General features: G+C 41.0%; 1 protein-coding gene across 4 annotated transcripts in view; it reads right to left on the reverse strand.

Annotated features, from left to right (window-relative positions):
• The window catches only part of CDH8 (cadherin 8), a 386,150-nt gene that overhangs the window by 357,519 nt on the left and 15,435 nt on the right, over nt 1-13,196 (reverse strand). For all 4 annotated transcript variants that reach the window (XM_067717873.1, XM_067717872.1, XM_067717875.1 and 1 more), the window contains one exon: nt 6,290-6,740. In XM_067717873.1, the coding sequence (XP_067573974.1) occupies nt 6,290-6,541 (252 nt within the window). In that variant the 5' untranslated portion in view covers nt 6,542-6,740. The remainder of the gene's footprint in view (nt 1-6,289; nt 6,741-13,196) is intronic.

Below are 13,196 nucleotides of genomic sequence, written 5' to 3' on the forward strand. Positions count from 1 at the left end.
CACAAACATATAACTACTAGCACTTTGCTTCAAGTGGGAAAAGTAACTGCCTCAATGAGATGACTCTTCAAGAGGACGGACAAAATGTGCAAGGCTCTTCTTGTAAGTCTGCATGAATTTACTTTTCAAGGCATCTACAGAGATAAGCAGATTATACACACTCTCACTTGGCCCCTGGTAAGGAACAAAGATACAATTTGGCTGTGCCCGAGAGGCTCTGTGACCTTCCCCTCCATCTACCTTTGTAGCAGAGGTGAAAAGAAACAGTGAGAGTTTGGGGGCTACCAAGAGAAAGAATCAGGAGATGTCTTGGGATTTTACTCATGTACAAAGTCAGCTAACAGACTGTGTGCGTGTGCGTTCGTGTGTGTGTGTGTGTTGAGGGTTTCTGCTAACAAACATGACTAATACTATTCCATTTTTTTTATATCAGCATCAAAAGACTTCCAACAGCTCTGGGATGCCTGTTATTTCTAAGCTGGGACACTGGGCAAAAGGCAGACAACCCTTGTTGTTTGGTCAGATTGAGACATGCGAGGCTGACTTGCATTCCTGCCAAATTATTGGTGCACAAGTCTCTGTCTGAGTAAGCAGAAGCTTCATGAAACTGACAGTGAATTGTTCTCGCAAGGCCAAAGATACAATCTGGCTGTGGCTGCGTAGCCCAGTGCTCTTAACATGCAAACAGCCAGCAAAAATAATGGCATGTCAAGTGCAATTTTCTCACCAGCCGCTGACACCGTAAACTGTAATATAGTGTAATTATTTGGCACCCCGTGTCCTTCATACTAAACACCACCCAAATGATTTCCAAGTTACGGGGAAGAGGGGAGGTTAGAAGGTCAAATTTAAAGACAGAAAATGAGTCAGTACCTTGGAGGGAGAGAATTATAAATAGATGTGGCATCACCAGTGAGAGTTATATCCAAATAAGGAACTGCTCAGAAATCCAGGTAGGAGGGGAAAAGGGAGGAAAGAGAGCAGAGGAGTTTATGTAAGAAAGAGGATTTAGGATAGAACTCTGACCACCTGGAAAGCAAACCATTTTTTCCCAAAATAAAACAGTCTGAGGAACAGAGGATCACAGAACCACAGAACAAGAGCTAAAGGAACTTGGGTAGATAGGTTGCACACGTTTTTTTTTAATATATTGCTTTCTTTTCCTGTTCCACAGGGATCTGTATCTTAAATATAATTCCATAATCCACTATACAATTACAAGTGAGGAAACTGCGCCCGAGAGACGTTGTGTGGCTTTCTCTTCCAGTTCCTTTATAGCAGAGGGGAAAAAAGACAGAAGCCAGATTTCCAAGAGATCCTTGCCCATCTTTTTACCTAATTCAAAAGATCTCAACCCTAGTTCTCTGTCTTCCAGTTACTCTGACCCTCTCTCAGCTCCTTAAATTGTCTTGTGCATATGCTATGTCCTCTGTGGGAATGCTGTCTTTTTTCAACCCTGCACCTTAGTTCATGGTTTTGGCATCTCAGCTCACAGGTGATTCCTTTAGGGAAGATTCCATCATCCCACCAAATAGACCAGCTTCCTCGATATGCTTCCAGCTTCCATAGATCCATGTTCCTTCACTTCAGAGTACTTATCTCAGTTTTAACATGGCATATGTCACATTATGATTATTTTCTTAACATCTGTCTACCCCTAGTAGCCCATTATGACAGAGGGCATGGATCTGTGTTTGCTCAGAACTGAGAATCCACTGGTAGCAACACTTAAGAGATAGTAGGTGCCCAATAAATATTTGTGTAATGACTTGATCGGTCACCCTCCTGACTCACAGCCAAGGGCTCTCATGATGGCATCAAGATGCCAGCCTTAAAGAACCCATGTACATTTCATCCCAAGGACAACATTTTTGTCTTGGTTACAAGACTTATGAAAAGCACCATGGGTTTTCCTTCTCTTCCTTTTCAAAACCAGACAAATAAGGATATAGGGTGAAGGGTCCCATGTACCACCTTATTCGCTTCCAGAATTGCCAGAGAAAGTCAACACAGGAGGTCCTGGGCAACGCAGAAATCTAAATATTTATGTGTGTATACAAACAGGCTCCAGACCACCTTGTACCACAGAGAGCTGGAGCCAGGAGTGGAGTCTGTTTAGCTGCTATTTGTTTTTCAAGAATTCAGAAAGATTTTTGGTCTAGTTTGTGACATAAGCACAAATGTAAGTTTGCAGAAGAATTGGAAGATAATGGAATCCCCAGCCTGAATTGCTTCATGCCACTAGTAAGGGGGACAGCCTCCAGAGAGAAGACTCTGCAGCCTTCATAAGGAGACTTGTTTTAACAAATTAACTTATCACTATTACTACCTCAAAGAAGGACTTTTAAAATCAATACATAGAAACAATGTTTAAACTACCCAGCAGGTCTCTAAAATAAACAACTGAAAAGGAGAACATGACAGCAATGTACTGCCCTTTTGGCTGAAAAATGCTATTTGTATTAAAGCTGATTGGGTTTATCTTATTTTATAAATTCCTCCATTATTTAGGTGAGTTATTCACTCACTTATTCATGCAAAATATTTATGAGCTCTGCCTATATGGAGGCAGTGTTCTAGGTTCTGGGGATATTCAGTGAAGAACAAAGGAGACAAAATCCTTTTCTTTGTAGAACTTACATCCTAGTAGGAGACAAATCATAAACATGATAAAGTATGGAGTATGTGAGACAGTGATCATCAGGAAGGAGAAAAAATAAAGCACAGTCAAAGGGTATGAAATATCAGAGATGGGACGTTTATATTTTAGACAGAATGGGGCAGAGAAGGCTCTGTAAGAATACAGATTTCAACTTCATTTTAGTTCACTGAGAAACATAGAGGCTTACGCTACTTCTGATCAAGGGGACCGTCAGTCATCCCACCCTATTCCCATGACGTTGCATAAGCCGAAATCTATCCAGCAGGGGAACCTAACTTCCCACTCCACCCCACGCCATCAAGCTGAGTGACAGTTACCCTTCAAGACACACGGAAATATCAAACATCACCTCCATCCTAAGCAACCTGGGCTCATTGAAAGGGCCCCTCTTTAGGCTCCCAGAGTCCTGTGCTCACCTAGTGATGTAGTTGTCAGTATGTCCATCTCTCCAAGTACACACACGCACACACACACAATTAAGACTACAATCATGACTACAATTGCTACGTGCAGGCACTGCGCATAAATTATTCTTATCTACTTGTATTCATCTTATTTGGATAACCCTTGAAGAGCTTTAGTTACTTTCCCAGGGTAAATATAAAAGGAAGTGGCAAAGCCAATATTCAAACCTCTGCAGAGTCCATCTCTAAGGCTTAGTTCTTTCTCTGCATCTAGCTGCCTACCAATATAGTAAAAACAGACAACAAAGGATGTAAGGGTATATGTGAAGCTCTGAAGAGCCAATCACTTAAAAGCTGGCTCTGCCCTTGAGCTTGAACTCAGTGTGCCAGGCCCAAGGCTCCCACCATGGTGACTCGCAGGAGGGCCTTTTACAGAGCAGGTGTGCTCACAAGTAACTAATGCTTCCCAGCCAGTTCCCGGGGAGAAGCTCAGCGATGAAGTGCTTTAGAGTCAGTCGTGGAAGAGCGTGCACAGAGATAAAACATTGTAAAGCACCCATGGGCACCCTGATACGGATCCTCCCCACACTCGGCCTGACTCATAATCGGCAGCAGTCACCCGAAATGCATTTTGGGCTTTGCTACAACTCAAGATCCTCAAAGGCCAAGCTGTAATAATTCAGGAGCAATTTTCTTTAAGGGGAAATACATATGATTGGAAATGTTTGCAGAAAAAGTTCTTCAGAAATAAGTTTAACTCAGATTTAACAATCGTTTGGGGATTGGCCATGTGAAGAGCAGCATCAAGGATGAGAACCACTCTGGCCGTTTCAAAATCCTAGGGTTCACTAGCAACATTTCTGTCGTTCAAAGAGGCATGGATTTCTCAAGGATTACTAAGTCAAAAAAGGGCAGTAAATGCCGCCTTGTTTGCCTCTCTCTCTGTTGCTACATTTAAAGGACGGAGGCAAAATTACTCATTAGAGCCTAAGTCTAAAACAAACCCCAATTTAATTACTTTTTACATTCAGATAAAAATGGAAAGTTCTTCTGGGGATAGCAAGTTTGTTTATATTACACAAGATACCATCAGTGTGACAGACCTCCATAGAGTTCACTAATAGAAACAGGGAGAAAACTTCCATCAATTATATATGTGTGCATGTACCGTATACCCAGAATTTCATACGGTATGAAAACGCCTTGCCTTAGGGCTGGCTAAAGAAGTTTTGAATTTCCAGAACGTAGGAATTTAAGAACTCTGCATTTTATACTCAATAATTCTTAAGTGCAAATTATAGTTTAAATACATGGTAACTAGTCACTAAGATGTAATAGGATACAGCGGATAAAATTATGGCCTTGGGAATCCCCAACCTGATTCAGATTCAGATCATTTACTAGCTCTACGATCTCGGTTTACTTTATTAACCCACCTAAGTCTCAATTTTTGCACTTAACAACAACAAAAAAAGATAATGTGGTCAAGAAGCCCCTATTCAAAACACGCTGGGTCAGATGTTTTGGAACTGAGAAGTTTTCACATTTAGAAATGTATTAAGGTAGATAAACTGTATAGTAAACAAAACCTTCAGCAGAGTCTGGGGCAGCACCCTGTAATCAAACACAGTAACATTTCTGCTGGGAAATATACGTACAGTCACAGTAATGGGATGCACTACGACTATAAATAGCCTCCAGTCAGTTCTGCTACCTGAGTGTGTATCAAGCATATAAAAAAATTTTTTTTTGTATTTTGGACTTACAAAGAAAGGAATGTAGACCTGTTTTACACACGTATTGTTTGTATATATGTACATATGCACACGTATACACATATACATATAAAGAGCGAGGCAGAGGGAGCTGTTGCTAAAATCAAACAGGACTGTGCCTACAAAGTGCCGTTATGAGAGTGCTCAACACAAAACAGTATCGACCAGAATGTGAATTGCTTGAAGGCAGGGATCAGTGTTTCGTTCATTGATATACCCCCATATGCCTAAAAAGGTATTTGGCTCAATAAATATTCTTTGAATGATTCATGACACCACCTCATCCAGATTTCCCTTGTCCAAGTAGAACTACATGAAATGAAGAAGCAGAATCCTTGGGGAGGCTCAATCCGCGTTGCAAGACAATGAGGTAGAAGCGGGAATGGAATCAGAAGTGCCTAGCGAGACACAAAGTGTTAACTCAAGTCTTGAAGATCAATATTTAATTCTTTTTTAAAATCACTGCATCTGGGAAACGCATCATATTGGCATGATTCACTTCTGAATCTGACTTATCAGGAAAAATCAGTCCTTGGCAGGCTCGTAATTGGAATTCTACCTATGATGATGGTGAGTGTTAAAATTAACAGAAGCTTATGAGCGATTCTGAGGAATAAACATGTATAGTCTTCAATAACCCACAGTGAAACTTTGAAAAGCAGGCAGCCCTTATCCACACAAGGAACATTTGTCTAACCTGCCAACAGCAACAAAATAAATATAAATCCAGTCTAACACATATATGCACGTGCACGCGCGCGCACACACGCACACCACACACGCACACCACTAAGCTAAAATTTTGATTCTATACATTTGATTCCATCTGATAATGAATGCAACAGTTTCCTACTGCAAAATTTACCGAGTTACAGTAAGTACAAAGCACTGCTAAGCACCCACTCTGAGAATTTCCCTTTCCCCATCCTAGGTTAATAATTGAACGAACCAACAAACAACAAAAAGAAACATAAAAAGGAGAAAAACCTACCTGCAATTGGAGATACATGGCCTCAAACTAAAATGGAACAAAATAACATCTTAGGAATCCAGGTGGTAGAAATTCAGACTGAGCAAAAATGCATACCTCTTCCAAGCGCTATAAGTTACAGGAAAGGTTTGGCATGCAGATTTCTTGTGTGAAATGAGAACGAAAAAGCTTATTTGTGTATGCATTACACAAGTGTTATATTAAAGCTATGATATAATAGGTGGGGAGGATGGGAGAGATGGGGAGGAAGAGCTTTCCAGAGAAGAGCAGTTCGTTTACATTTACATCTGTTACCATAGGATTATTCATATTCCTAAAGAACCAAGAGGTAAACTAACTAACCATCTGGCCTAAAGTACTTACAGCTAAGTGCGGCAACAACTGTGACAAGCCTAATGTTAAAGGTCTAGGGATCAGTAACAGATCCCGAAACTGGGACCTTAAAAACGAAGCTTACCCGGCCAACAAGGATCGGTTCAGGTCCAGAAAACTCTTCCAGGACGAACATTTGATTCCAAACCCAGCCTCTCTTGGAACGGTTCAAAATCCGCTGTTCTTCACTCAGCCTGTTTAGTTCCAAAGGGGATCCACTCATTAAAACTGGAGACTGATTCATCGGAGCCGTGTAAATGCAAGGGGGAAGAGTAATCCATAATATTATTAATGGAGTCCAGAGATCCAACAGCATTTCCGCTAGCCGTTCTGGCATGGTCCCCCCAGTTAAGCAAATCACCACGAAAATGAGACAATTATTTTGTTTGCCTCTGGTCTGCAGCCATCCAATTCATCATGCAGTGACGAGCATTTACTCACAGCTCTGCCACGTGTTTACAGCACGGGAAACAGACATCATCTAAGCAGCTTTTCTAAGACCACGATCCATTGGCTTTTCTTCTCATTGAAATTTCCTGCAAAAACAAGGAGGAAGAAAGATAAAGGTCCACTGCAACAGGTTTTAAAACAAAATCACTGGTTTTCAAAAGCATATACATGAACAATAGTAGGCATTTCCCAAACCCTTGAGTCAAGAAAGTGGACCTGGGGAATTAGAACAAGTAAGCTAACAGGTCTTTTTATATTGTGAGCTTTATTTAAATTTTCGTATTTATATTTGTATCTATGTTACTTATCAAAAACCGCTTCAAGTTCTCTTTTCCCTCCTTGCTTCTTTCCTTCCTTCCTCCCTTCCTTCCTTCCTTTCTTCTTTCTTGCCTCGCTTCCTTTTCTCTCTCCATTACTCCCACTCTCTCTTTTCTTACAGTCGTTTTGGTTGTAATGCAAGTTTGGGTGTTGCCAATACTTTCTTGTACTCTTGTAGAGATTGCAAGCCTCCTTCCTCCTTCCTTCCCTCCCCATTCCTTCCTTTCTTCCTCTCTTTCTTTTCCTTCCTCCCTCCATCTCTCCCTTCCTTTCTTCCTTCTCTTCCCCTGCCCCCTCTACACCCTCCCAGTTTAAAAATAAGTTCTAGTTCACTTTAGGCTGAACTATGTAAATAAACTAGCCTGTAATGGGTACATTTTTTTAAAAAATTACAAATGAGAACAGGAAGGGAAATGACCCCAATTTTCAGTGTCTTAGCTGCCGCAACCCATCAGAAGGGATTGTCCAGTTCAGGATGCAGAATGCAACTCTCTGCCAGGATGCTAATAAAGAGTGAATAAAATTAGAATGCTCCCGGAGAGAAATTCTGTAATGTCCAGCATGTATGTTATAATCAGGACGGTGTCAAGGCTCCCATTCCAAATGTACAGTTGAACAGGAGATTTAAATTATGAAAAGCTCCTTTGGGAATGAAATACGGTAAAAATACAATTTTCTATTGTAGACACTCAGAAAGGGATGGACAAAAAAAAAAAAAAATCCCCATTACCTGAGGTGTCAAATACATTTTTTTGCTTACCTTCAGCACGGCAAAACGTTTCTTCCCTCTCAAAAAAATTATTTTTAAAAAAATAATGTCCACTGTGTATCCCAGAGAGAAGCCTTGCTGAATTAGATTAAATGGGAAAATAATTCCTCAGGACACTATGGGGAACACTTTGGCTCAGGGAATTCATAATTGGGGTAGGGAACCTTTCCTCTGTAGGTCCCTGGTTCCATTCTGGCTCAGAATGGGAAAGCAAGAATGTCATTACATTGGGTGGGCTAGTGAGTGGTCTTAGTGAAGCTAGCTGAAAAGGGCAGACCCAGATTCTGCTGTAAAGACAGGAAGGATCTGATCTAACAAGATGGTCAGTGGAATCGCCCTGCTTGTCACTCTTTGCCTGGGCTCAGCTCAATCACTTGGATTCTCTCTGTACCTCAAAAGAGGCCGCACCCTGATAAGTGCATAGGAGAGTCACTGCAAGCAGCAGTTGTTCTGGAAACTAAAGGGAAGACAAGCTTTCCATAGGGAACCGACTCAGAGCAAAAAGAGTCCGGAACAACGTCCCAACTTTCCCTAGAATTGCAGTACACGCAGGGAAATAAAAAGCAGATTTCACAGTAAGGCCTTCTCTCATCCCAGTGTGAGGGCAGAACTTTGCAGGCTTCAAATTGAAAACAAAAGTTGAAAGGTCTTGATAAGAAATCGCAAAATATTAATATCACTCTGAATTGCCAATCCACTTAAACGGCATGTATAGCACAACCATCACATGCCATGCTCTCCTAGACATGGAGCAGGGACGATGATACAGGACTGTCACACTATTTGGCAGACTCTGTTTTACAGGCAGAAAAGCCTGGGCTTGAATCCCAGCTCACCCTACATGCTGTCTCTGTAATAATGCACGAACTACTTAAGTTCTCTGAGAATTTGCATTTCTCTTCTGAAAAATGGCAATAATAATAATTCCTACTTTCCAGGCAGTAGGGTGATTCACAAACAAGACTCACATGAAGCAGCCAGAACATGGGAAGCACTCAGTAAGCTGCGGTGTTTGTGGTTTTCCTGAGCCAGACTGGGAGGATGGTCCTGACACCAACCCTTTGGTTAAAAAAGTCAAATGAAGGAGCAAAGAGTTAAAGCTGTGTGACCTCCTCAGAAAGGGTAGTGTAGTCAGGGTACGAGAGTCACACAAAGTTAGTCAAAAACCTTCCTGAAGGTGGGATGTGGGAGGATGAGGGTGATGCTGGTGAGAGAAGGGCTGGACCATACTGGATAGAAGGTGACACTCATTCTATTCACAGAGGCTCTGCCTAAACACTTCTCAGGGAAAAGAGACTTATTCTCTCCAAACACACCCTGCTCCATGCTGGGCCATATCTGAATGTTCAAAGGCCATGTAGACCATCTTCTAATGGCCTGAGTGCTATAGAGGCAGAACCGTGAGATGGTTGTGAGAGTTTTCTCTAACACCAGCCAGCGTGGGGATTGAATTCCAGTCAAGGAACTACCTTTATCAGTTGCAATAATTGGGGGCCAATTAACAACAACAACAATTAGAATTATATCTACCTAGCTGGTTTATTTTGAAGATCAAAAAGTATAATCTTGGTAAAGTAATTAAGAAAAGCTAGAATGGACAGTTATTTTTAAATTGTGCCAAATACTCTGCAAGTATTCTCTGGCATCTGCTCTGTTGTTAATGATTCGGGGATAAGGAAATTTAATCCCAATTTTAACTCCTAACAGACACTTCCTTGACGGAAGCCACCAAGTGGATGGAATGCCACCAAACCACTCAGGATGGAATGTGACACAACTGCTGCCCTACCTGAACTCGCCAGAATCAGGTAAAAAGTAATGATAGACCCTGAAACAATCTGATACAATAGTATAGCTTCACTAGTTAGAATGAAGGTATTAATAAAGGAATGTATGCATAGCCCCCAACAGTATCCATTAACACAATATCTTACAGTTAGATAAAGCTTACTATGCCTTGTACTGTTTTGCTCAAAACCGAGGTGCAGAATAATTAAATGACTTGCCCAAAGAACACCTCCAGAAAAGAGCAAACCATTGTTTGAATCTAGGTAATCTAACTTCAAAATTCTTTCCCACCACAATCCCTTCTCTTATTACATAAATATTTGATAAGCATATACTGTGGGTCAGGCACTAAGGCTAGGAACGCAAGCAGATCAGAGTTCTTATGTTCAGGAAGCTAAGAGTCTAATGGTTAAAGACTAAGAAATGGATATTTAGAATATTTTATTTAGTCTGAGAAGGGTTAGGGTAGTACAGAGTGACAGGTATGCCACTCATCTTCACTGCCTTAAAGAAGGCTTCCTGCAGGAAGTGTCATCTAAATGTTGAGAAGGAATTACCCAATGGCAGGGGGAGCAGTAGGTGTAAAAGGACATTTAAGTCAATCAATGGACAGGAAGGAAACCACCATTAATCCAGGATTTGTGAATGAATCAGTACCTAGGGTGGTTGTAAATCATTTCTTGTCACATCATCCAATCCATGGCCATGGTATCTTCTCCCTACCCACCAAATCATCCTAATCATGGTCTCCAGAGTACAAGTCCAATCAGTGCCCTCTTCTCTGCCAGTTCTTTGTGAAGAGAAGAGCATGTTTGATTTCCAAAGCTTTGAGGAATAAAAACAAGTGCGATTCCGTGGAGAGGGTATGGGAGACAGCAAACTGAAGCACAATGAGATCGGCATTTTAAATGATGTTTAATTTTCACTTAACTAAATACTGTCAGAGCCTGAGGTCATCTCTCTGTTAAAAAGGAAGACCAGCAACAGTTAGAGGCAAGGGTGTGCAGTTAAATATTTAGCACGTGGCTCTCTAAAAGAAAAAAGAATCCCTGAGTTTTGATTTCCATGATAGAAGTACTTCCACCGTGACCAATTTCAAGTTTTCAATGTGACCACTAACCAGGTCTGGCAGTTTGAGAAAATTTAACAATCAGCTCTGGTTAAGCCAAGAGTCACCTCCAGAATAGCCCTAGATGGTGCTTCTCAAACTTTAACGTGCATACAAATCCTCGAAATCTTTCTGAAATGCAGGTTCTGATTCAGTAAATCTAGGGTGGGGTTTGCAACTCTGCATTTCTAATAACCTCATTTGTGATGCAGATGTCACTGATAAGAGGACCAAGGTTTGAGAAGCTTGGAGTTCCAGAGAATAAAACCACCTCCTAACTCTGACCTTCTTCATGAAGACTTGAAAGATTCAAAGGTGTGGTGAGAAAGTCACTTCCTCCTTAGTGTCATTTAATGCCATGCCCACCAACTACTTACTAGCACGGTACACACATATATCAGACTTCCAGAAACCCAGCACTGGAGTGTATGAATACACAGGATTTTGCACGATGTTATAACTTACATACTTAACCCACTGCATATGGGACACTGGGAAGACTGCTCCAATAAGTGGAGTGTCCCCATGCATGCTATCGGGGGTGTTGAGACTTGGCCTTCACTTCAGCGTAAGTCTATCACTCAGAGAGAAATGGGATTCTACTGTGACAATTAGAACTGTACTATTTACATGCAGGTACCTCTGCCACAGGCAGAGGTAATTTATCCTCTTTGATGAGGACAGAATAGCTTTATAGGAATTCTTGAGATGCAACCGAATGTTATGTTACTGTTATCAGAATTAATAAACATTGTAAGAGTAGCTGTATACACAAACTGCTTAACTCTATGCAAGGAAGAAGAAATTGAGCGTCGTTTGTAAAGCCTGGGTAAAAATCAATTTTTTTTAGATTTTCTAACCACGGTATGTACGTCTGGCCAAGCAATCCACTTGATTATAATGCTGCTGCATTGACCTACACCCCGAGAGTGAGATGAAGAGATTTTACAATCTCTCTGGAATTCTTACAAATAAGTAACTCTTTACTTTATTTATTTTTTTAATATTTATTTATTTATTTGGCTGCGCTGGGTCTTAGTTGCGGCACATGGGATCTAGTTCCCTGACCAGGGATCGAACCCGGCTCCCCTGCCCTGGGAGCACAGAGTCTTCACCACTGGGCACCAGGGAAGTCCCCTAAGCAACAGAATTCCCCCAGAAGGTGTCTTGTCTTACGTAAGATACTTACAATCCAACTTTTCATTCTCCTACGTTTCAGAGATAGTTTTAATTACAGCCTGGTCTGAACCCACTGACCCCAACTTTTTTTTAAGGTGAACTCAGTCAACTTTCAGATATGTTAAGTCATTATGCAAAAATTTATTACACCATCGATTTGGCAAACAACATGGATTGAAGTTCCCAATGATGAGCCAACTATGAAGCCTAAAATAAAAATGGGCTTTAACCAACACTTTAGAATTCAATCCTGCAGATTATTTTGGTTGACAGGAAATTACGCTTTTATTATCCACTGGGCTTAGTGGCCACAATATTTCATGGAAGCAAAAATGACACAAAAGACCAGAGAGTTTCTATTAAAAACGTTTCTGACCTTGAATTTACAGCCATTAGCAGGCTGCTTCAAAACAGGTAAATGCACACTGAATTCAAAGTGGTATTTCAGCAACACGGGGTAAGTGGTTCAGCCTGTGGCCCAGTGCAATTCATGCCAAGCCCTGGACTAGAGAGGAACAATACTTGCGTGTGTCCAAATATAAATAATGCAAGAGAATCACCTTTCCTAAAGCCTTCAGAATTCCCTGACCAAATTCCCTTGGCAGGATAGAATTTGATTTTTTTTTCTTATTTACACACACACACATTTATCTCTCCCCTCAACCACAGCACATCTGGACGTCTTTCTTTGGCATCAGATCATACACTTATCCAGCTGTCTCTCTATCCAAAAGCATATCATTTGCTTGTTTTGCCACTCAGAATAATACCTGCCAAATCCAGTCTTTGCTGTTATTGACACGCTATTGTTTTTCTGCAGGAAGCTTTAGTTTTCCTCTAGTTCTATAATTACTGGTTACCATGGCAAAAATAGATAGATAGACAGATAGATAAATAGCTAGGTACATGCCCTCTCCTCATCCTTCCCCAAGATGGAGTCAGAACTTTCTCCTTCACATAGAAGCTTTCCTGCTATAGACATTTCAGAATGGGGTAACAAAGACAGGAAGGTCAAGTTCCCTCTTGTAGTGTCTATAAACACAGAACTTTATTTAATAAACTTTCTTAGAATTATAAGGTTAGTTAAGATACTGACGCTGAATCTACCCTGTTGGATCTTCTTCAGGCAGAACTATCTTGAAATCACCTCACAAAGATGAATCTAAGTTCCACACTTCCCTTGCCGATTAGACATAGTAGTACCAGGAAGTCGTTTCTCAAGTGTAGTCTAAATCCTTCCTTCTCCATTTAAAAGACACATCCTTTGCTGTCTTTAAATCACCTGCTCAAAATTTAATAGTCAAAGACCTAATGAGTGAAAACAATTTGTGCTGGCCCTTCGCTGGAAGAGGTCATGGAAAAGTAGTGACCACTGGTTCA

The sequence above is a fragment of the Pseudorca crassidens genome, chromosome 20 (assembly GCF_039906515.1).
Source record: "Pseudorca crassidens isolate mPseCra1 chromosome 20, mPseCra1.hap1, whole genome shotgun sequence".
Lineage (NCBI taxonomy): Eukaryota > Metazoa > Chordata > Mammalia > Artiodactyla > Delphinidae > Pseudorca > Pseudorca crassidens.